Source organism: Aythya ferina, assembly GCF_964211825.1.
Source record: "Aythya ferina genome assembly, chromosome: 10".
NCBI classification, from domain to species: Eukaryota; Metazoa; Chordata; class Aves; order Anseriformes; family Anatidae; genus Aythya; species Aythya ferina.
In genome coordinates, this window is record NC_140306.1 from 3,970,992 (window position 1) to 3,992,975 (window position 21,984).

At 39.6% G+C, this 21,984-nt stretch overlaps 1 protein-coding gene across 4 annotated transcripts in view; it reads left to right on the top strand.

Annotated features, from left to right (window-relative positions):
• The window catches only part of SHQ1 (SHQ1, H/ACA ribonucleoprotein assembly factor), a 50,232-nt gene that overhangs the window by 17,352 nt on the left and 10,896 nt on the right, over positions 1 to 21,984 (top strand). For all 4 annotated transcript variants that reach the window (XM_084531358.1, XM_084531359.1, XM_084531357.1 and 1 more), the window contains exons 10-12: positions 1,547 to 1,600; positions 3,535 to 3,658; positions 10,578 to 10,698. In XM_084531358.1, coding sequence (XP_084387484.1) covers positions 1,547 to 1,600; positions 3,535 to 3,658; positions 10,578 to 10,698 — 299 coding nt within the window. The remainder of the gene's footprint in view (positions 1 to 1,546; positions 1,601 to 3,534; positions 3,659 to 10,577; positions 10,699 to 21,984) is intronic.

Consider the following 21,984-nt stretch of genomic DNA (forward strand, 5'->3'; position numbering starts at 1 on the left):
AGAATTCTAGCTATGGGAGCAAGGTGAAGGAGGTGCAGGAGATTAAAGACACTTCCCTTAGGTTCTGATTTGTGATGTCTTGTTTATGTAAATGCAGATTTCATGAAAGCATTCTCATATAGAAGGTTCTTCAGATTTTTTTTTGACTGTTTTGTAATAGGTAAGTTTGCTGATTTGGATTCTGGAAAAGCATGGAAAATCATTAATTCTGTAGGATTGAGACTATGAATTTGGTGTTTTATATAGGCAATCGGTACGTGCTTTTAACAAAATTTATTATTATTATTTTTTTTTTTTAGACTGATTCATTTTTATTTTTAAACTTGTGCAGTGAGTATGAAAAATGTTTGAGGCATTCTGGAAACTGCCATTAAGCATTTAAAATCTTAAAATCAATACACATTTAAATACAAAACAGCAATGAAGTTTTTTTTCTCCAGTATTTAAATCCTGGAGGGAAGTAGGAAGAGGGCTTCCACTTTCAGTATTCTGGTGTTTCTGTTTCTTGCATAGAAGAGCAGCCAGCTTTGTTTTGTGTTTTGTATCCTAGGCTTTTTATAAGGTATAAAGAAGGAAGAAGATAGCACAAGTTTAGTGTGGATTCTTTGCAGTTCTTTGGAAAACTTGTCTTCTTAAAATGGACCTGTTTTCCAGATAAAAACATTAACATCTCCTCTGCTGATACTAACCAAGGAAATGTTTTCTGTATGCTTTTAATCAAAATATTGCAACATATAATCAAAACCATTCTGTTCTAATCAGACTGAATTGTGAAGCATGGATTTTAGAATTGCAGGCAGAACCGTGCAGACCTGCCTATCGAACAGAGTAATCACAGGACTCTTGTATTGTTTGTTAATGTTGCACAAAGGTGCATATGTGTGAGGAGCACGTGTACAAATCATCATTGAGCTTTGCAATAGTCATTTATGGTATATGTAGAAAACACATTCTGTCTTTGTTTCTCTTTAATAGGAAGACTAAGACATTCAGGCCACACAAATCTTTACAAAAGTCAGGGTTATAGTTGAAGGCTTCCTGGCTTTTAGTCATAATCATCCGCCTAGACCACGCTACCACAGAAATATTAGGAATCTGCCACATCTTAAGAATAATGACATTTTATGTATACTGCTGGCTTTAGGACACCCTCTGAAAGCCAGAAGTCTTGAGCTGTTTTCATGAAACAAGGCATTGTAGCTTGATCTGGATTTATGCACTGGGCAGATTGACGTTTCTGTTGCTTGCTGAAAAGGGACAGAATTCCACAGAAATAATTTACTCTGTGATTGGTGTTGTATTTTAAAGGCTTTGTGCATGGGATAGATACTCCCAATACAGAAACCATTTCAGATATTTTAACATCTGCATTGCAATAAAACTTTTAATGCTGTCCTGTGACCATTTCAATGCATATAGTGTAATTACTCCTCCATGTTCACAAAGGTTCTTAAATTGCAGCAGGAATGTTATCTTAAATAGTTTGCCAGCAGTCTTGAATGTTGAATTAGATGATATTTGCTTTATGGTCTCCACTTAAAATCAGGTTGAATCATCTTGGAACGTCAGGAAACTGAGTGCTACATTGTGCTGGCTGGAGGTGAGTTCAAACTTCTTTGTGTTACAGATTTGCAGTGTTATTTGTTCTTGGCATTGTACGTTGCAATTGAGGAAGGCTTACTCATTCAGTATTGAGTTTAAAATAACTGTATATCCACTTGTTGGTAAATACTAGCAGAAATTGATCATGACCTCTGGGCTCCTAGTTAGTAGTAGCCCCAAGGGGCTCGAGCATGACCTCTGGTCTGTCTCTTGGTGCTGGGCCTTGCTCTGGACTGTTGTGGAAGAGTTGAGCTCAGTCAATACAAAAAAGCTACTTATCTGAATGATTTTGTTTCATATTTCTTGCAAAGTTAGCCAGTCGATGTGTGTTGCTTTACTCCGTCCCTTCCTTTCAGCACTGTTGTCCCATTACTTGTGGGGATTTGCTGGCTCTTTGAAATCAGCATAGACTGGAGGGAACAAACTGTTTTTTTCTATTGTGTGCTTTCACATTGTTTACTGGGAGCTCACAGGCCCCTGTAATTAAGTTGTCACAGAGCTGGGAGTGGAAGGGACATAACCTGGCCTGTGGCCGTTTACTGGTTGTGATGGCAGCAGGCTAGAAAGGTCTGGCCTTCCATCATTCCTGAAATTACTGAGCCACGTCTCAGTTTGCGGGATCAAAAATGAGATTTCTGACAGGCTATTTGGGTTCGGTCCTATGACCACTTCTAGCAGTGGTGAGAGATTAACAAGAACTTGTTCCGTTCATAACTGATTTTCCAGGTTGGTCAGTCTGCCTCTGTGTCCAGCTGGGTGTTCTGTAGTAGCTAGTGACGGAGGAGTGCAGCTAAAATAGTGATTGCCTTATCTCGAGTGCTTGCAGATCCATACCCTAACACAGCGAAGGAGTTTTCTGCATGTGCTCATCCTATAATGTAGCAGTTCTTGGCGCAGCCTGCGCCAACAGTATACTTCACACCCAGGAAATTCAGTCTCCTGGCACCAAGCTGTTAATAACTCTATCTGTTACACAAACCATGTAGAGGCGGGTGTTTTCATCCATCTGTAAACAAAATTGCCTCAGCGATGGGTTGGTTGAACTGACTGCCATTTTTGAACTGATTGTCATGCGTACACACCTTAGACTCAAATAACAAAATATGATTAAAATGCTTATCAGCAGTCATTAAAATGAAAAATGAGTTGAGGTGGTCATGTAATACAAAACAGTGCTCGCTGTCAACAAAGCACCTTTATTAATTTTAATAAATTGTGGGTTCAAGGTGAAATTGGTATTTTTATTTGAATTCATAAATGGAATATTTTGTCTTTTGTAAAGCGAAAGCTGAAAAAGAAGTGGCTCTTGTAAGAGAGTGTATAATAACTCATTAATGCCTCTGGTCTGAGTAAATTAGAGGTCTTCCTCACTCATAAACGAGGACAATGAACTGCTTTCCCTAGGCAGATATATTTATCCTTGTCTCAAATATCTATAATTTTCATGAAAGGCAGCGTCGTGTATCATTTTTAGAGATCTTACATGTACACATGTATTTTGTTAATATCATGTGTTTTTAATTTTTCTTAAAAGAAAAAAAAAATCTTAAAAGGCTTTTTATAGCTTCCCCTTAATATATGTAATAATATGGGGCAGATGGAATTTATTGCTTTAATCTAAAGAATGACAAAGTCTCAAGTTAGACATTTTATTCTAACGTTCCCTACTTTTTTAATTCAAAACCACTGAAATGTATAGGACTTCTGTTATTCTGCTCTGCAAACTAACTGCACAGTCTTGTTTCCATTTAACATGTTGATTTTCGTGTCTATCAAAGTACAGATTTTAGATGCGTAATACATAAACTACTTTTTATCTATGCTACTTTTCCTTATGTATACAAACTTTTCCCTATATATGTAAAAAGAAATAGTAGCTCTTTATATTGAGAAGTACACAGACTAATTCAGATTTGTCATTGATATATGCAGTGTTTCTATGACATTCATGATGTTGTGGTATGTTTTGGAAGAAGAGTGCTCTGCTATCCACTGCACAGACATTTCGACTTGGTGACACGTGCCTTGAATGATACAGTCATGATACTACAACTAGGTAAGCATTCAGCCACATTGTTTGTATGTCTGTTAAAAAAAAAATCCACACAGACAAAACAAAACAAAAACAAAGAAACAACAAAAATACTTTCTAATCTTTTGGCCCGTTTCACCTGAACTTGATGGATAGCCACGTTCCTGGACATCTGCTGGCTTTGCGAAAAGGAGACCGGGGAGTGAAGGGAACAAAATTAGTGTACTTGCCAGGAAAGAGCCTGTGAAGCAGCTCATTAATTAGGCAGCAGATAATGCATGCAGTTGGGGGGAAATTCAGCTACGTTATTCACACCAGAAAATCCACACAAGTGTTATGAATATCTCAGCCTCAGAAAAAGCTTTGATCAGAGCTAGTATCTTAATAAATCAGTGTAGCCCAACTGTGATTTGTAAAGCTTTAGGGAAAAGGTCTTCAGAGAAAATTACTGTAATTATTAACATGATGTTGAATTCTAAAGTATTTTTCTTTATGCTGTATTTCTCTGTTTTTAAAGATTTTTTTTTCTGTTGATAAATAACATTAATAAAGCTTTTTTTATGGTAGGTTAGATACTATAATTGTTTTAGACCCTATTCTAATGGTGTCTTATATTTTTTATTTCTGATATATTTCAGAGCAGAGTCACTTATTGCTACAAATGTAGCAGGAATTCTGTTGTTTTGCTGCTCTTGATCTTCTTCAATTACCTGACTGAAGGCCTCTAGGAAAGGAAAGACTAGGATTTCTGACTTTCGTGGTTTGTCTACGTTTAAAGGAAGTTCTTAAAGCATCCTCTTCAGCTGTTCCAACTGTTCAGTTCATATTCTGCTGTTCACAGTCATGAATCTGAACGGCTTCCTTAGTAGGATTTATTGTTTGGAAGATGAGTTCTTTTAATGTAACCCTTGTCAATCCCGTTAGGATTTTAGCAGAAAGGAATTTTAATGTAACATTAAATTCCTGCTCTCCTGGCCAAAGGACAAACTTTCAAAACTAAGATTATTCCAACTTCACTTGTGCAGCTGTGCACAACCACACTTGTGTACCCATTGGTAACAAAAAGAAGAACAGATCGTGGACGTGCATCCTAACAAGGGCTCAGGATAGGGGCTCTGGCTGCCTCAGCGGTGCTGGAAAGGCAGATGTGGGCCTCACAAAAAGGGATGTGTGCCCGTTTCAGCCAGAGCTGTTAACAACAGAGAGGAGGGCGGTATCTTCAGCATGAGCAGTGATTATCTCCGGGTGCTGCCTGGGAAGTTGACACAAATACGTGATTTTCTTCATGTGGCTGTAAGGCTGTTGGGAAGGATGTTAGCAAGTTAGCAGTGTGGTGATAAGAGTCAGAGTGATTATTACTGGCTGTTGTGAAAACTCTGGGTTTTATGCATCAAATTAGTCTTTCCTATTACTTTCCTATTGTCATGTGTGTTTAGAGTGAAAAGTTTTTTTTTTTTAAATAGCCAACTACTAAAGTATTGGGAAAGATAAAAATTGGAAATAATACCTACCTACAGTCAGTGGGGGGGGGGAAGTGTCAGAAGAAATGGGTTTGTAGATACTGCTTGTACGGCTAAGGCCTGTTTGTTCAATGAGAATGTTTTTGCCTTCAGATTTCACTGGAGGTCACGCCATGCTTTTGAGGGATTTCTTTTTACAGAATACCGGGCTCTGTTACCCTTCTTGTTTAGTGCACGGGATGCATCACCAACCTGAGTCAGCACTGTGTTGCAATGTAGGGGTGAGGAGTGCAGGTAAAAATGACTGTCAGCTAACAGGTAATGAATACAGTCAGACAGGACCACAAAACTATTCCCTGCTGTGCAAGAGGACAAGTGGGACTCCAAGGAAGTGTTGGGTTCAGCTGATGGCATCCTGACTTAAGTTTTCTTTACAGAGTGCTGGTAGCAGAAGATGGGATATATAATGGTTTTGATAATAAAATCAGGGTATTTTGGGTGCAGTTTGGCACAGGTGTGTTCGTACGTGTATTTATGTGCTCAAAATACTAGCTGCAGATTTGAAATTTTGTGTACCAGGATAGGAATAATCCAAGTGTAAAATTGAAGCAACTTAATAGAGAGGTATTAGGAAAGTTGACAGTTTTTTCCATACAATTTTTCCACTATTAACAAAATAATTGAGGAAATAAATATTCTGCTTTTAAAAAGTTCATGAATTCTAAAGAAATGAACACAATAAAATAATTTCTTGAGTACTAGTAAAGAATTCTGATGGAATTGAACTGTTTTATGTCAAGGTATTTGACTTTATTTTTTAAATGTTGGTGCTATCTTGATGTATCACTTTAAAAACACAGAATACTTCATTTTTAAGGTATTAAGGACTTTGCATGAGGTTGAAACGCTTCTTAATTTGAATTACGACTTCCCACCAAAGTGTTAATCATAAGACAAAATGCATTAAGCTGATTAATATTAAGGTCTTTAGCAGACTTTCTCATTCTGTTTTAGTTAGCAATAATACGTAAAATACTTCAGCAATGCTCTTCAAACTTCAGTGTTGTCTAGGATATGTGCTCTACTGTTCTTTGGATAATTAAAAAATGGAATGAAATAGTGGCACGTACTAGCTACGGTGCTATTTCAAGCAAAATCTGTGTTCTGCATTTATGGAAATATATGGAGCCCTTTTTCAGGAGACTTGTAGTAAGTACGTGGCACGAGCTGGTTCTGTCAGTATTTACTGCCATTGTGCTACCATTGCCTAATGCTGATTTGGAAGCCATCATCTATGAGCTAAAAATAGGGGACTTATTTATCCTCTGTGACATAAAATATGCTTTGCCTCTTTCCACGCAGAAGTTAATGCTCATAGATTTAGGGCGAAATAATTATCGCTGTTGGCTGCAGGGTAACTTATTGCCAGGAGATTTTCATTCAGAAGTCAGAAGAGTCCTTTGCTTGTTTTTCAGAATGGCATTCTTCTCTCTGCTTCATGAGATGACAAAATTTCGGTTTATTTCTTTAGGTGAATGTTCCTTCTTGCACATATGGAAAAATATACTCTATAGGCAAAGTAAAGTAAAATGAAAGGATGAATTTACTTCTAAACATTCAGTATTAAAACCAGCAGAATTTAATGATTGTGTAAAAACAGTAGTTTTGGTATCAAGTGGCAAATAGCTGGGGTTGAATTATATCAATTTCTGAAGTCATGTGTGGGAAGAACTGAATTTCTGAAACAATCTAGAACTCCAGCTGTGGGCTGCCCCCTGCCAGCTGTGGTAGCAGTGAACTCCAGCAGAACCCAGCGATCTGCAGCCGTGCTCTGACTTCGGGAACTTCAGCCCTGGATGCTCAGCCTCTGTTGCTCTTCCTCTGAGACTGCTGCTGCTCTCATCCAGCACAAGTGGGATGATTGTTAACGTCAGGAAAGGAAGTGAAATGTCAGAGACCCCATTTCCAAGACCCCAACTTTTAATGTGTGGTGAATTTTAAAAAATGAGAATTCTAGGGCTAGAAAAGAAGTGAGACTTTTAAAACTAGCACGTTTTAGCTTTGCTTTGACAGGCAACGTTTCTGTGAGTGAGACTGACATAACTGCCAAAAAATTCCCGTACCTGTTCATCTTTTGGCTTCACCGGTTCCCTGTTCCAGCTCTCTGTACGGTTTCACAAACACTGCCACTGGCACGTCACGAAGAGCTGTGCAGAAGGGGGAGGTGCAGGAGTGCAGCAGGGCGCTGAAGGCAGCGTGAGCAGGAATGGTGCTGGGTACTGAGCTGCAGCCGGGTGCCTGCTGGAGACTGAAGTAGGTGTATCCAAAGACAAAACATAAGGGTATGGGATTTCACAAAAATTGGCTGAGAATCATCTGTATTTCATGGGATACCCTACTTCAAGGCTTAACTAGTGTTTGTTCTTCAGTGCTTATTTTTCATTCCTGTGGTAAGGAGTTTTTATAGGGACTTATTTACTGGGTACGCGTATAAGATGCATATCCTGAAAGCAGAAGTGTGTTTGCTATGCTTTGTGTTCCTCCTGTGTGGGATTCCCTGTTTGATGTGTTGCATGCATGTGCATACATAAAATCTCCGTGTGAACGTGTGAACCCAAGCAAATCCACTGAAGAGCTGTTTTTCTTTTCCATTTGCTTTCATTTTGTTTCAGTGTTCTGTCTCCTCAGCTGAAGATCATCACGCGTGTGTTGCTGACACTTTCATCTTTTCCCATCGTTGTTACCACATCTGAAAACCATGCTTGTATTCCCTCAGCTATTTTATTGCTGTTGTTGATCGACAACTGTACCAGGCATTGCTCTGAGCTCCCAAAGGCAGGGAGATGTGCTTCTGTCACTGCTCGGCCACCCCCTGCAGGACTTCGGCTGCCGGAGGAGGAGGAGGGTGGCTGTTGGTAAGGGCTGCTGCAGTCAAGCAGAGGGAATGCCTCCTCCAGTGTAACTAAACTGCGTTTGATATAACTTTCTGCTGACTTACTTTAAATCAGTCTCCCCTGGAATGTCAGGACTGGGATGGGATTGCTGATGGCAGTGTCACAGAGTCCTCCAGAGCCATGTTTTTACCCCTGCTGTTCCCAGCCTGCCTTCACCATCTACCATTCCCACTCGTGTATCACTCAGACACAAATTTATTTTTTTATTCTTGTAACAGAAGAGATGTATGATCTTGAGAGGCAACACGATGAAAGTTTAATCTACATTAATGTCGGTGTATCTTAGCAAAGAAGGGTTGAGCTGCCAAAAAAAGCAGCTGTCTTGTTTCCTATCCTATCTTGGTATGTGCAGTGTGACTTAGTAGAGATCATTTCCACAATCTGTAAATTAAATATAATTTTATATATTCCCTTTCCAGTGAAAGTATGGGGGGAAAAAAACACATAAGATCAGAGTCAGTATGTTAGTTGTAATAGCAAATTGTCTGAAAAGTCAGAAAAACACCCCAGACCATGAATACAGACTATAGTGCCCCGTCTCTGGGATGCTTTATCTGCATACTTACTCAAAGTCAGTTTTGTAAATACAGTGTAATCTTCTGGTTGTGTTTCACAAATGAAGTGTCCCGTAGTGGTGTACAAAATCATATTTTTATTACAAGAACGTATAGCATGTTTTAAACATATACAGGATTTGGAAGTGTTCCAAGGCAGAGGTAAGGTGGGCATCACTGAAGTCATCTCTGTGCAGGAGATGCTGCATTCACCAGCACAGGCAGCTGCTCACTGTGCAGCCGTGGGCTGAAAGAGGAGCTGGGAGCTGCCTCTGCTAACACAGGCACAGCTCTGGGGTTCCTGAATGCCCATGCTGAGCAGGGATTAAGGCTGGCTAGAGCTGCAGCCTCTGTGAGGACAGAGATGTTAAGCTACAGTAATCTAAAATTGTAATTAATGAAGAAGGACTACTTCTTTGTTGAGAATTAGTGTTCGAGTCACTAATTTACATAGTTACTTGGCAGTTGAGTAAATGTAGTGGATGTTGTAAATGGTTCAGGCTGGCAGCTTGACAGCTAGAACCAAAAAGTTGAGCAAAATTTTAATTCCGTGTATAATTTCTTTTTAAAAGAGCATACTTCTTTGTAGTCAAAATAGTTCGGTTTGACAGGTTTGGTTTGACAGGCATTGATGATGATGGAATCTGAAAGTTCAGCAGTTATACTTGGGGTTGTCATTTCTTTTGCATTCTTCCCTGACTTTTCTTCAATTGCTTCTTTTCCAAAGTAGTGCTTTCTATACACATTTTTTTTATTTTTATTTGCCATTGCTTTGTGCTCTCAGTGTTCTTTTTCTATACTGTGGTCTTCCCCATCTTTTCACTTTCTTTCTCTGTCTATATATTTTGCAGCATGGAATTACTCCACAACAAGCAACAAACAAAAATGTTGTGCTCAAACAGCAGGGGGAGTTCTGATCTTTTTTCCTTTTTTTAATTCTGTAAAATGTAATTTCATCCATGTTCAGGTTTCATAGCCTAGGAGGAGCCAGTCTCTTGGGAGAGGGTTATTAGATTCCATTTGCAGTAGTGGCTGTTTTCATTTGAATGTTTTTTCCCCCATTAAGCAGTGAAAATATTTTTTTTTTGTTGTTTAGTGTGCCAGCCTTTAACCCCTTAGCAACTCCCATCAGAAAACTGGAGGAGGAGATTTTAGTTAATTGGAATTTACACAAGGAAGAGAAGTTACTAACAAGGAATAATTGCATATGAACAGAAACAAACCGACTGCAGAAAGATTTCTGGTTGTGGAATGAGGAAATGTTCAAGGCTTTATCTTTTTCTGCATTTATCAACTGTACGTCAAATGGCACTTTCTTGAGCCTGAAGTGAATTTTTCTTTCTGGAGGGAGGCTCAGCTTGCCAAGTTACTTTGTAACTAAGAGCAGTAGGGAAAGTTCTGCTTAATTTAAAGCAATTGTTAGCTGTTAGGCAATGGTATCACTTACAGGGGCTTACACAATTGCTGTGGCTTCTGGGTGCCTGATCCTGCTCTGGGCTGTGTGTTTCCAACTTTATTTTTTCCCAATGCAGGTGTTTGTGTAGGCATACAGAGAAATAGGCTTTATGTTTTTTTTCAGCAGGGGAATGATGATGGGGCATAACCTTTTTGTTATCCGTGAGTTACTTTCCAGCTTGTTTTTTTCTTTTTTTTTTTGATGTGGTATAGAGCCATACAGTGAGAAGAAAGGAGAGGCAGGGGGAGGGGGCTTCTTGAGCTGTTGAGAATTACACGCATGACTGTGCCTCGAGGCTTCAGTCTTGCAGAGATTTTCTTGCTGAAGTCGGAGGCTCTGCATCCACAGAGATGTGGGAGCCGAGGGGCAGTCATCTGACTGCAATTCTGAGACGGTGAATCAACTTAAAGTTACAAGGTGGTTGTAGATAGCTGTTATTAAAGTCTCAAAGGTGGGAAGAAGATAGAAATCATAATGACTAATTTCTAGTGAATTACAGAAATAAAAATCTCTTTCCAGGAAGAGCTGCGGTTTTGAAGTGTCTGCTGGACATTCACAAGATTTTTAGGGAGAGCGACCCTGCCTACCTCCTTAACGATCTCTTCATTACAGACTACTGCGTCTGGATTCAAAAAACCAAGTAAGTTCTGAACTTGTTATTGATGTGGGAAAGGTTTTTAGCATACTGCATGTAGGAACAAATAATCAGTAAAACTAAAATACAGGCTACATCCTATAAAGGGAAATGTTTTCCATTATTTCATTTCGTAACCTTGTTATCCAGGTATTCCTACAACATGGGAGAAGACATCCAGTTCATTTTTTTATTTGGTGGCATCACTGGAGAAGGGAGGGAGGAGTTGCGTTTTAAATGTAGGTGTGAATTTTCATTGATTATTAATGGTTTAGGGGAAAAACAGCTTTAGGGGAATTTTCATGCCATTGCAGTCCTAGGAGTAAGAGATTTTTGAGAACTTATGTAACGTCCGGAAGATGGTTGGAACAAATTCGAGTTCAGCATTGAATTTACAATTACTTACAGTATTGACAGCTTCCAATTCAGGTCAAATGCACATGCAGACAGTTTAAATCCGTATGAAACAGTTGATTTATGAACTATAGCAGGTGTACCAATTGATTATTAACACCAGAATAAGCGTCTCAAATCTGTGTGCTGTATACTGTTGCCCCTGTAGTTGCTTGCCAGCTCACTCTGCCTGGCAATGTGCTTCAGCTTCCACTCCTCTGGAGAGGAAACAGTGACTCTGCCACTTCCAGACTAAATCTGGGAATCACGGCCTTCCTAATACAAATACAAAAAGTGCCATTTTCATGTTTGATAATATAGCAACATAGCAATTTCCTAACAATGGGTAAAAGTAGTCTTTGCCTTCTAGCTCACAATTCAAGATGGGTTATCTGTGGGTAAGAAATAGTGTGCAAGATACTAGAAGTGATGAGGGGATATAGAGGGAGCTTGATAATTCTCACAATCAGAAAGGGCAGTGTGCAAGCTGGCTCACTTCTCTTTCATAAGTTAAAGGCCTTTTGTTCACAACTGCTTAGTATGTGCTATTCATATAGATGAGTCGTCTTCTTCTCTATATGTTAAAAAGATCACGCTCCTGCAGGTGATGATACACAAAAGCAACTACGGATGTTTCCAATATTTTTTGATTGATGAAACCTGGTTAGTTACAAGAGCAGCCAGTTCGTTCCAAATCTCCATTTCTGAGGGGTCTTTTTTGCCAAGACCTTTAATACAAGTACAGGGAAATTCATGTTCAGGTTGAAGTTGACTTGAAAAAGTAAATGAAAGAGGGAGTTATTTCATGATCTTTCACAAATAAATGAGTCACAGAACAGTGATATCACTGCTGCCCATATCAGTGAATACAGTGATAAGGAGGTCAGTCAGAAAACCCAAGAATTTCTTTAAACATAGCAGAAGAAAATGTATGGTAGATATAAGTGACTGCTACATTAACACATTTACTGCCAGACACATACATTATGTACCAGTTAAGCAGAACTGACAGCTTCTGGAAAGAGGGCAATTAAGCTATCTTACTGTCATAATGACATGGCACAATAGTTGTCTGTCATTAGGAGAACAAGAGAAAGAGGAACAGTAGAAACCATTGCCTATTTTTAGGAATGAACTTGCCTGAATCAGGAAAGCATTTAAGCATATGCTTAAGTCATTCCTGGTTCAGTTTAGCAGTGAAGCGTGTGCTTGAAGTTAAGCATGTTCTAGGTGAGTGGGGGCACTTTTTTTTTCCCCTTGTAAGTGTTGAAGGGAATTACTGAGTCCACTTTTCACTCAGAATATACCTAACAGATTTGGAAAGGAGTGGTGAATAGTCTGGTAAGAGCAAGGGTTCCAGCTCCTCAAGGTGAGTAAGGCATTGGGATGGGAGGGTGGTACACATGCGGTTCCAGGGGCAGAAAGTTGTTACAGCTCTCTGATAATTGCCTCTGTGGGAAAGAGTTTTGGGAGGGGAAAGAATTCATAGTTTTTTTTAGTGGTCTTTTAATGAAAAAATTTGTGTGCCCACTTGGCTTGGATACTTTCTCTGTTTTGTTTTTTAGCTATTCTTTGCTCTGTGCAAGCCTCATTAATCTTCTTTGTCTCTGTTTTCTCCTCTCTATTCGTAGTTGTAGTCCCAGGTTACTCTCAAAAATCAGTGAAGGGTTTTTCTTTTCTTCCTCTCTTTCCATGAGATGTTACCCAGTCCTAGTGGAGGTTGGGGCCTCTGTTTAACAGTTAAAACAGATTGTAGGTTATTTTTAGTGAAGAATCTGGGCCCTTTAAAAACAGCTGGAAGCAAGATTGTTAGCTCACCTGTACTGGCAGAGAAAACTCTGGGAGTCATAGGTTTAGGAAAAAAAACAATGACATAGGCAGAAGTACAATGGATATATCGTATGGTAGTAAGAGAATAATAGTCAAGATGAAGCCTTTGGGATGGGAGCACCACAGGTAGTTACTACCTTTTCAATTTCAGAGTGGAAACAAAACCTTATAGCCAGCAGTGTGTCAATAGCAGATTACAAATTTGGTTTGAGATCATCATTTGGCTGTGGCTAAATTAGATGAATAAGTGCATGTGTCACTGGGCTGGCAGAAGATGATTTATTTTAAGCACAGTGTGTCTGGAATTGGAAATGATTAAGCTTCTGAATAAAAACAAATGCAGGTGGCTAATAGTCAGTTGGATATGGTGAGTACAATCCAGTGCTCTAATTCTAAGGATTTTTTGAGAAACTGATTTTATTGAGGTAACTGTAACTAAAAGTAAATTCTTGGAAATCTTAGATAATAAAAGATATTAGCTAGTATAGCTGAAGTTTCATCTTTTCTTTTGCAGTCTTAAGTTTAGTTTTACCTGCTTTTTAGACTTCCAGCTTGCTTGTGAAATAAATACGGTCCTGTGGTATAAAATGGCATGTAAAATCATTTTAACTCCATCGTGTTTTGAAGGAAGGGAGCATGTTGCTCGGCAAAACCTATCAGAAGAGAGAGAAAAGTAAAGGTTAACCTGGGTAACAAAAGCTCGACAAAGACCTATGCAGGCAGCTTGTCGTAAGTCTCGGCAGGTGGTGTCAACATTTATGTTGAAAAGCCAGATGCAGCCAGATGGAAAATTGCATCTTTAACCCCTGAGGTCATAATGACATGTCATCACTTCATTTGATCCCCCTGCTAAGTGAGCTTATCATCCACCCTGCTGTCACTTCTGTTACTACTTTCATTTCCATAATAAAATTAAATTTAATTTGTCTGGTTTGCATGCTTTTCTTCTTTAGGTCAGAGCTTTTACAAACCGCTCTGATACATATGGCAGCCTCTCCAAAGTGAGGTTACAACTGGACGTGTATTAAAGTCTGAGCTTTTCTCTGTCTTTCGCACCATTCTGATATAAAAAGCAGAAGATGATGAGGGAGAGGAGAGAGAGCTTTGGGGAACCACTGGTTGTCTCATAGCTACGTATGGGCTGTGAAGAGTGGGGAATCAAGTGTGGGTTTATTGCAGAAGAACTTCTTCCCTTCCCTTTCCTTGCTGGAGGATAGTTCTGTCTGTGACCCCGTAGGAGTTGTTTCCCTTACGGATAGATGTCAGAGTAGTTCACCCGCTGACTTCTGCTGTGCTGAGGTTCCTTTGTGTAGCCTGATGTCTTTCTCCAGTGCTTTGTACTCCAGTTTGCACCACTCTGTTCGTAGCTCAGCCGTGTGATGCTGCTGGCTGTAAGATCAGTGGCGGAGTGCAGGGCTGAACAGCTTCGAGTCGTGGTGCAGGCAGTTAAGTGCATGCCGTTCTGCATCCCTGTGGAAGAAAACAATTGAGCCCATGCCGATTTAAAGTATGTTTACCTAACATTTAAATACATGTTTAGGTTTAAACATATACCACTTCATTATTGGTAAACGTATGTTTCCTGTGTTCCTGAAATGGATTTGAAGCTGGTAGGGCCCCTGGCAGTTCTCCAGGGGTAGTTACACTTAGGCAGTTTTATGGTTTATACATCTCCAAAGTTCGTGGGTTCAAGGAATGCAGAAGAGTAAGATGTTTGATCCCATATAATTTGCATTGTATTTTCAACAGCATGTTTTTATCTTACCACCTCATCTTTTTTTCATGATCTGTTCCACTGCAAAAAATTCTGAAGTCATTATTCACATGGTGTGTTGCTGTAGATTTGACTCACGGTAAAGGAGATCTGTTACGTTAAGAGGGATGAGCCACTAAATTGCTTCAGCATGTCCCGTGGAACTGTGCCTGCAACTTGATTTATGACACCTGCGTACAGGCTGCTTTGGTGTGTACATGCTCTGCAGTCACACCTCCTCGTTGCAGAGTACAGATACTTACACCTACGACAAATGTAATCTTGCTAATTTGGATGACTCCAGGTATAACGTGCCAGTTCAAGCATGGACTGTTTGCTTTAGAGTAAGCTTTAAAGAACCAGGATCCCTGGTGTCATTTATGCAGCCTCTGTAGAAGCTGGTATCTTTATTGGAACTAGACTAAAGCCAAGTCAATATTGCTAAACGTGTTCCATTTGCTTCTGTTGATTTGCAGGTTAGACATACCCTAAAAGATATCGTAGCTTCATAGCTCTGTTTTCCTTTTCATCTCTTTGTTATAATCAAAACCTAGTCCTTGTTACAACATAATTACCTAGTCAGAAGCCAGCAGGGAGTTGCTGCTTGATGTGTAGGGTGTGAAGTTCTCTAAATAAATGTAGGATTAATTACACTCACAGTGTGTCATTGAGGTGATGAGATTGACTGTGATTGTTCAGCTCCCCTTCCCTTTTCCCTAGGCTTTCTGAATTACTCTTTTAATCAATACAGCGTAATGTGGGCCTGAAGGTTTACGGGCTGCTGTTGCAAAGGCATCAAGGAGTACAAGTCTTTCAGAAAAAAGTAAGATCGGCGAGATTTAGGATTTTTAAGATAAGAAATGATAAAGCCACTAAAGTAGGGGAATAAGGATCTCAGCCTTCGGCATCATAGTTTTAGTCCATTGCTGTGGTTTGGTAGAGGGAAGATTTCTGTATATTGGTTCTGACCTCTTTTGTTGGCTTTAACTGATATTAAATATTTATTTTACAAGTGATCAACTGTTTATATATGGGGGGAAAAAAAGGCAGCCTACTCATGTTTTTTTCCAAACATACATTTGATAATCAGAGTGGTGCTGATAGCTTGCTGTTGTGCCCATCTAAACACACTGTACCATCAAATGGTCAAAAGCCTCTTCCGTTTATTCAGCTGTTAGCATAACTATGTGTCTGTTACTAATTTACATCAAGTTCTGTCCTCTGTGGAGCATCTTATTTGTAGTACTTTCCTTCTGTTTTGTTACATTGGCTCCCCCATGTACTCTTCTGTGCTTGCTTGTAGGGCAAAGAGCGTTTAAGAGCAGCTTATGTATGACGGCCCTCCTGAAAGAACTGCTTCAAGCTTCCGCTCGATTTGGGAAAATATTTTTATAACATATAACATCTTTAAGCTTGTGTAGTCAAATATTATGATCTTTAGGTGAATATAAATAGCTGTATGTTAAAAATTATTTCTGAAATTTATCATCCATCTGCAAACTTAAAATTTGACCCCGTCATTATTTGCTGAGATCTAGAAAACTCTGGAAGGTCGTGTAGAAACTACTTTGTGCCATTTTTGCATCTGTTTCTTGGCTTTTTTTTTTTTTTTTTTCAGTGGTTTGGACCTTTGGAAAGATCAAAATACTTTAATAGAGGAAAAACAGACTTTCAAAAATCTTTCAGTCTTTGCTTTTTTGCAACTTACAGGGTTAATGTTCTTGAAGTCCTATTCTCTCTTTGTGGCTTTGCAGTGTTCCTAGGAGTAACTTAGCTGTAACATCCAGCTAAGGACTACCCTCAAATGAGAGGTGAATGGCGTAGATCTTGTTGACTGCATATCTATGATGAAAATACTAAGCTCAGAAAGGAAGATTCAGGAACAAAACTATCCAAACAGACTGTTAAATGGTATGCTGCTAGCAAGCTAGTTTATTAATTTTTCTCTGTGTGTGTGTCTATGTGTGTGTGGGGATCATTAGCAGAGAAGAAGTATTAATCAGTGGCTGAAAGCATTCTCTTGTTAGAAGAATATGCTAATTTTCAGCTGTTAACCTCTTGGATTCAGCAGCCATGATTCAGAAGAACAAAAGCATAAGCAGTAATATATTCTGGATGAAAATCCTGTTTCTTGGTTTTGTGGGATTAAACTGATTGGTACGGTATGTTTAAGCGTTTCCTACAGTTAAGATTTTAAGAAGAATACAACTCACAGGATTGTATTTTATGTGAATTACACTTCCATGGTCAACTGCAGTCTGCTTTGGCTGTAGTGTAGGTTTTACTTTACCTTCATTACTGCCAAATTAAGCTTAATTTATTGAAAGATACGGGAATTACAGGTTTGATAAAATTCCAGTATTCCAAGTAGGTGGTGCAGAGAAAAGCAAAATTGCTTTCACATTGCTTTGAAAGCAGCCTTGCCATTAGCATCTGCTTTTACTGTATGCTCTCATGTAGCTGGTTATATTATTTATTAGTCAACAACCTCCTTGCCACCAGTACAAAATCCCTTCTTTTGATGTATTTTGTAGTTAAAGAACTATATTTTTCACTGTTTTTCTTGAATGGTATTGTTATCTGGATACACTGAAGCCCCTTAATTCCCCCCCCATATTCTGTGTAAAACAAAACAACTTGTTGAACTGTGGAGATCATGTTTTGAAGGTTATTCTTTCCTTTGCAGTTTCCACTCAATATTGAGGTCCATGCAGGTACAAGGGATAAAATAAAAAATCTTGGTGTGCTGCACTGTGATCACGCTTTTTCAGTGAAAGAAGTAAGAAAGCTGTTCTATTTGGTTTTTGTGGCTGCAATGCCTTGCAACAGTAGCTCACGATTACAAGCCTCTGTTAATGTATTTCCCTCTTACCAGGCTTTGCAAACTGGCATTCGTATTGCTGGCAGACTACATTTGCTTACTGCTTGAAGTAATCGTGCTGCTTTAGGTTTGCTTTTCTACCACTTCTTTGTTGGCCTGTGGTAGTGTATTAACTTTCAGATGTTTCAGCTGGTTTTCAAAGTTTTACCAGTAATGGGAGTGGCTGCTTCAAATGGGATCTTTGCAGGCTCCTGAGGTTCATTTTACACCTATTTCAGTTTACGTACCACTGACCCTTGGAGTAACTAATGTGTCAGTGTTCTAGGAAATACTGGAAAAGGGGAGGAAAAAAAAAAAAAAAGGAAAAGACGGGATTTTTTGTTTCTTTATGAAATGAGGATCATCCATTGTCTTTGGAGTCTTTGTCTGACTACTAGCTGATAACTTAAGCAATCTGTAAGAAAATACAGAGTATGTCTCTTTTAGATAAAATTTCTGGTGACATTTAAAGTTGTTCTTTTTTCTAAAGTAGGAAATAATGATTTGAACAGATGAGTTGCACAGACTGACCCAGATTGGCAACATATGCTTATTTGAACAACATGCATTTTAATACAATCAAGTATAAGATGGCACATTTACAATAAGAGATTGTAGATCATGGTTATGAATTGAAGAACATGAGACAGTTGAGGGCAGGAAAAATAGCTTGGGTCATGCTCGAGAACAGTTTGAACTTGAGTACCTATTCATCTCTCAGTAGGTAAGAGCGTGCGCACGGTGTTTCACTGAAGAAGCAGAATGGTATCGCTTAGGAGAAAAGTGGCACGACCTCAGACTGCATCATTTGTGAGCCTGCTAACAGACTGACTAATTCTAGAGTCTACTTTTAAAAAATGTTGAAAATTGGTGAGAGTTACAGGACAAAAAGCTCTATGAATGTGCATGTCTGAATGACCCACGTTATGGCAAAGAACTGGAAAAACTTAGTGGGTCATTCTTAAGAAAGATTGATTTTTGACATGTCTGCAAGTATGCTGGGGCAGAGATTCGTTGTTTAGCTATTGTGTAATACAAGAAAAACAACAAAAATGCAGCTAAAATTCATCTAATTGAATATGAAACAGGAAAAATTCAGACCAGCAGTATGTTGCGTTCCCTCATTCTCCCTAGGTTGTTGGGTGATTTTTTGTACTGTTTTATGTTTCCATCGAGACAGTGTAACTCGTGGTTCATACCTCATGGCTCAAACACTGGCTATGGATATGGTGCAGAAAGTATTTGAGATTCTTCACGATTTGTTACTAAAATAGGCTTTTTTAGCCTTTTTTGCTATCATTTAGCACTTAGACCTTAGGTAAGGGCTTACCAATTGATCAGAGTGCATGAGCAGTTGGTGCCTGAATTTGGTAGAGGACCCAAATTTTATTTATTTTCATGCCAAGTCATCTGCTTTTAATCCTTAGATCACAGTTCTTTGATTTAAAAATAGCAACTAAGAATTTGCAGGCACATTGTGTTTGTCTCATCTTTCACTATTTTGATGCATGTTTTTAATATAGTTTCTCTTTGTTTACTATCATCCTGAGCTGCCATGCTTCTCATTAAATATTGCATCTTATTTAAGGCCCGAGGTGTCGCTTCAATTGTCTGCAGAGCAGTAGGTGTACGCGGAGCACTTTGTAAATAACAATATCCAAGTAATGTAATATACTGACTTAAGAGGCTTAAAGCAAAACAGTGTTTGCCCTAAAGGCTGAAAAATGTGATAGACAGGTGGGTATAATGCCAGAAATTTCCCTTTATATATGTTTTAGCAAGCCCTGTAAAGCATGGATTCTAACAAGGGATTTAATCTCTCCTCCCAGCTGCTAGCTGCAGTTTCCTTTGATGTTTTCCTTTCCTTTCCTCTCATGTTTTTTTTTCCCCTATTTATTCCATCGCTTTTCTATAGCTCGTATTCCTTCAGGCTGTGTCTGCATGCACCTTGCTGCGGGTAGAGAAGGGGAAGAAGAAAGCCAGTTTTTTCACCCTCAGGCCCTTGCTTTGATTTCCCCAAGTTGTGGGGAGGCAGCTCCTGCCTGCCTGCCAAAGGGTCAGCGCTCGGTGCCGTGTCTGCAGTCGGCACATCTCAGCCGGCTTCTGCTCCGACGGGGGAAGGATGGGCTCGTGTAGTTGCTGCCTTTCTGAGCAGGTGGAGCGTGCAGCTGTGATCAAAGCGGGGAGCCGATGTGCAGCCTGATAATGCCTTCCTGTTGTGTTTTCAGCCCTGTCAGTGCTGCCTCTGTTTCATCCGCCCGCTCCCACCCCTCGCGGTGATTCCCCCGTACATCTCAACACCGAACAGGGATGGCACGAGAGAAACCGTGCTGAAGGGGTTGGGATGATTGTTTAACTTGGGACCTGTCCCCACTATTCCCCGGGGACTCCTTCCCGCAAGGACCGTGGCTGCGGGCTGCACGATGGCTGCAGGCTTTCCTGCCATGGTGGGGAGCCAGGTGTGCGGCCATCTCGGTGGGACGTGGCCTCATCACCCCCAAAAGGTGTAAGAGGTGAGATCCTGCCCCAGGGCAGCCGATACGAGGTGTCCTGCAAGCACGGGGTGGTGGCAGAGGAGATGAGAGGAGGCCACGGTGAAGCCCAAGCTACAGGTAAACAGCAATTCAGAAATTTCCAAGTGAGGTGCTGCTGACGTAGGACAAGTGTCGGCATTCTGTTTCTGTCACACAGCCAACAATTGCTATCGCATCTTAAAATCCGTTCCTTTATCTGTCTGTTCTGTGGCGAGTTCCTATTAATCTTGCGTTATGTTATTTACCATATAGAACTTTGGAAGCCGTGCAGTTGCTGGATGTTCAGGCTGGTTGCAACTTATTGAAGCTATTTTGGCAACACCGAGCTGTTTCTAAACTCAGTTAAAGCATTCTTAAAACATAAACACTGTTCAGTTTCTTTTTATAGTCCAGTATTAATTACAAGCCTGTTTTTTCTTCTGAATATTTTCGTAGCATCATATACATAAGCTGTCCTTGATTTCTTTTATAATCCATGATATGTTTAGTTTGAACTTATCAAAAGACCAAGTAATGAAAGTAAAATGTTACACTGGAAAGCTTCATCTTTTTTTTAAATATTTATAAATGTGAAGTTCAGCTCATACAGTATTTAGATTCTTTATGAAAGAAATGCTGTGGAACTACAGAATAAATATGGAGGGAAAAGTCACTTGAAATACTCAGATTTATTAACATAAAGAAGTCACTTAAATTGAAATGATGGTGCTGCGTTTCATATTTGATTTATATTTAACAGACTGTAATACTTTAAGCTCTGTAGATAGCAGTTTGTGTTTACATGACTGCGAGTTGGCTCGCAGCGTAAGTTATCGCTCTTAGCTCAGAATTCAGGCAATGCCCTTTGGAAGCCAGAATTTCAGGATGAAAGCATTTTCTGTTGCCCATAAGCCTGTTGGATTCTTCCACGCCAGCCTTTGTTTTGTGCTCAGGACTCCTGTCTGTCACTTGAAGACGAGCGGTGAGTTTCTCTTGTCTGTTCTCCCTCCTAATGGGAGACTTTTTTTGAACCCAGTGCTCCCATTTTTATGGCATGATTTGCTTATCTTTAAGATAAAGATTCAGTGAGCAGCAAATACAGTTCCAGTCTCCACTTTCTGATGTCTACAAAGGAGGAAGAAGGGGGGAAGAAGTTCTATAAACTTGGTACAAATCCCATCCTTGTGCCCTGGTTTCTTCTCAGCCCTTGACACCTCCACCAGGCAAGAGGCAGCAGCTGGTCTGAGCGCCGATGGGCTGGTTGGCACCTGCAGTTGGGATGTGCATGCTGTGGTCTCCCACCAACCCAGCGCACAGTGGTTGTGTTCTGCCTGCCCTTCTCATGGGGCTGTCTATTTCTGATGTGATTCTGCTTATTTTCACGAAACGTGCGGGATTTCAAAGATTTTTTTTTCAACCTGTAGTTTCTCTTAAATTTGATTGAAGTTGCCTGTTACTTTGAAAATTTGTTATAAAGGAAATAATTAACAGTAAGTATAGACAGTATAACTGTGCAGACCTGGATTATTTAGACTAAAAATCAGAATCCATTCTCTTAAGAAAAATGGAAAGAGTGAATTCTTACCTGCACTTGCACATCCTGAATAGACTGGGTTATTTTAGCAGCTGGCTTTTCATAAGGATGTTTATAAACTATGTGGTTTTCAGTGCTGTGTTCTGGAGACTTTTTTTTTTTTACCTATAAAGATAGTGGTTAGTCTCGTACTAAATCATGTGAACAGATATTGCATTGTTTGTGTTGTGTTTACACTCATCTGTCTTTCTTTTGCTGTAGATAATGTAGAAGATTAGTTAAAGTTTAGGTCAATTTTTAGCCAAGTCCTGAAGAAAATGGTCCTCTTTCTCCTTCACAAACGCATTAAATTCAGCTTTGTTCTTAGGTTAGCTTTGGTACGCATTGATCAGAGTTAATGAGATTCTAA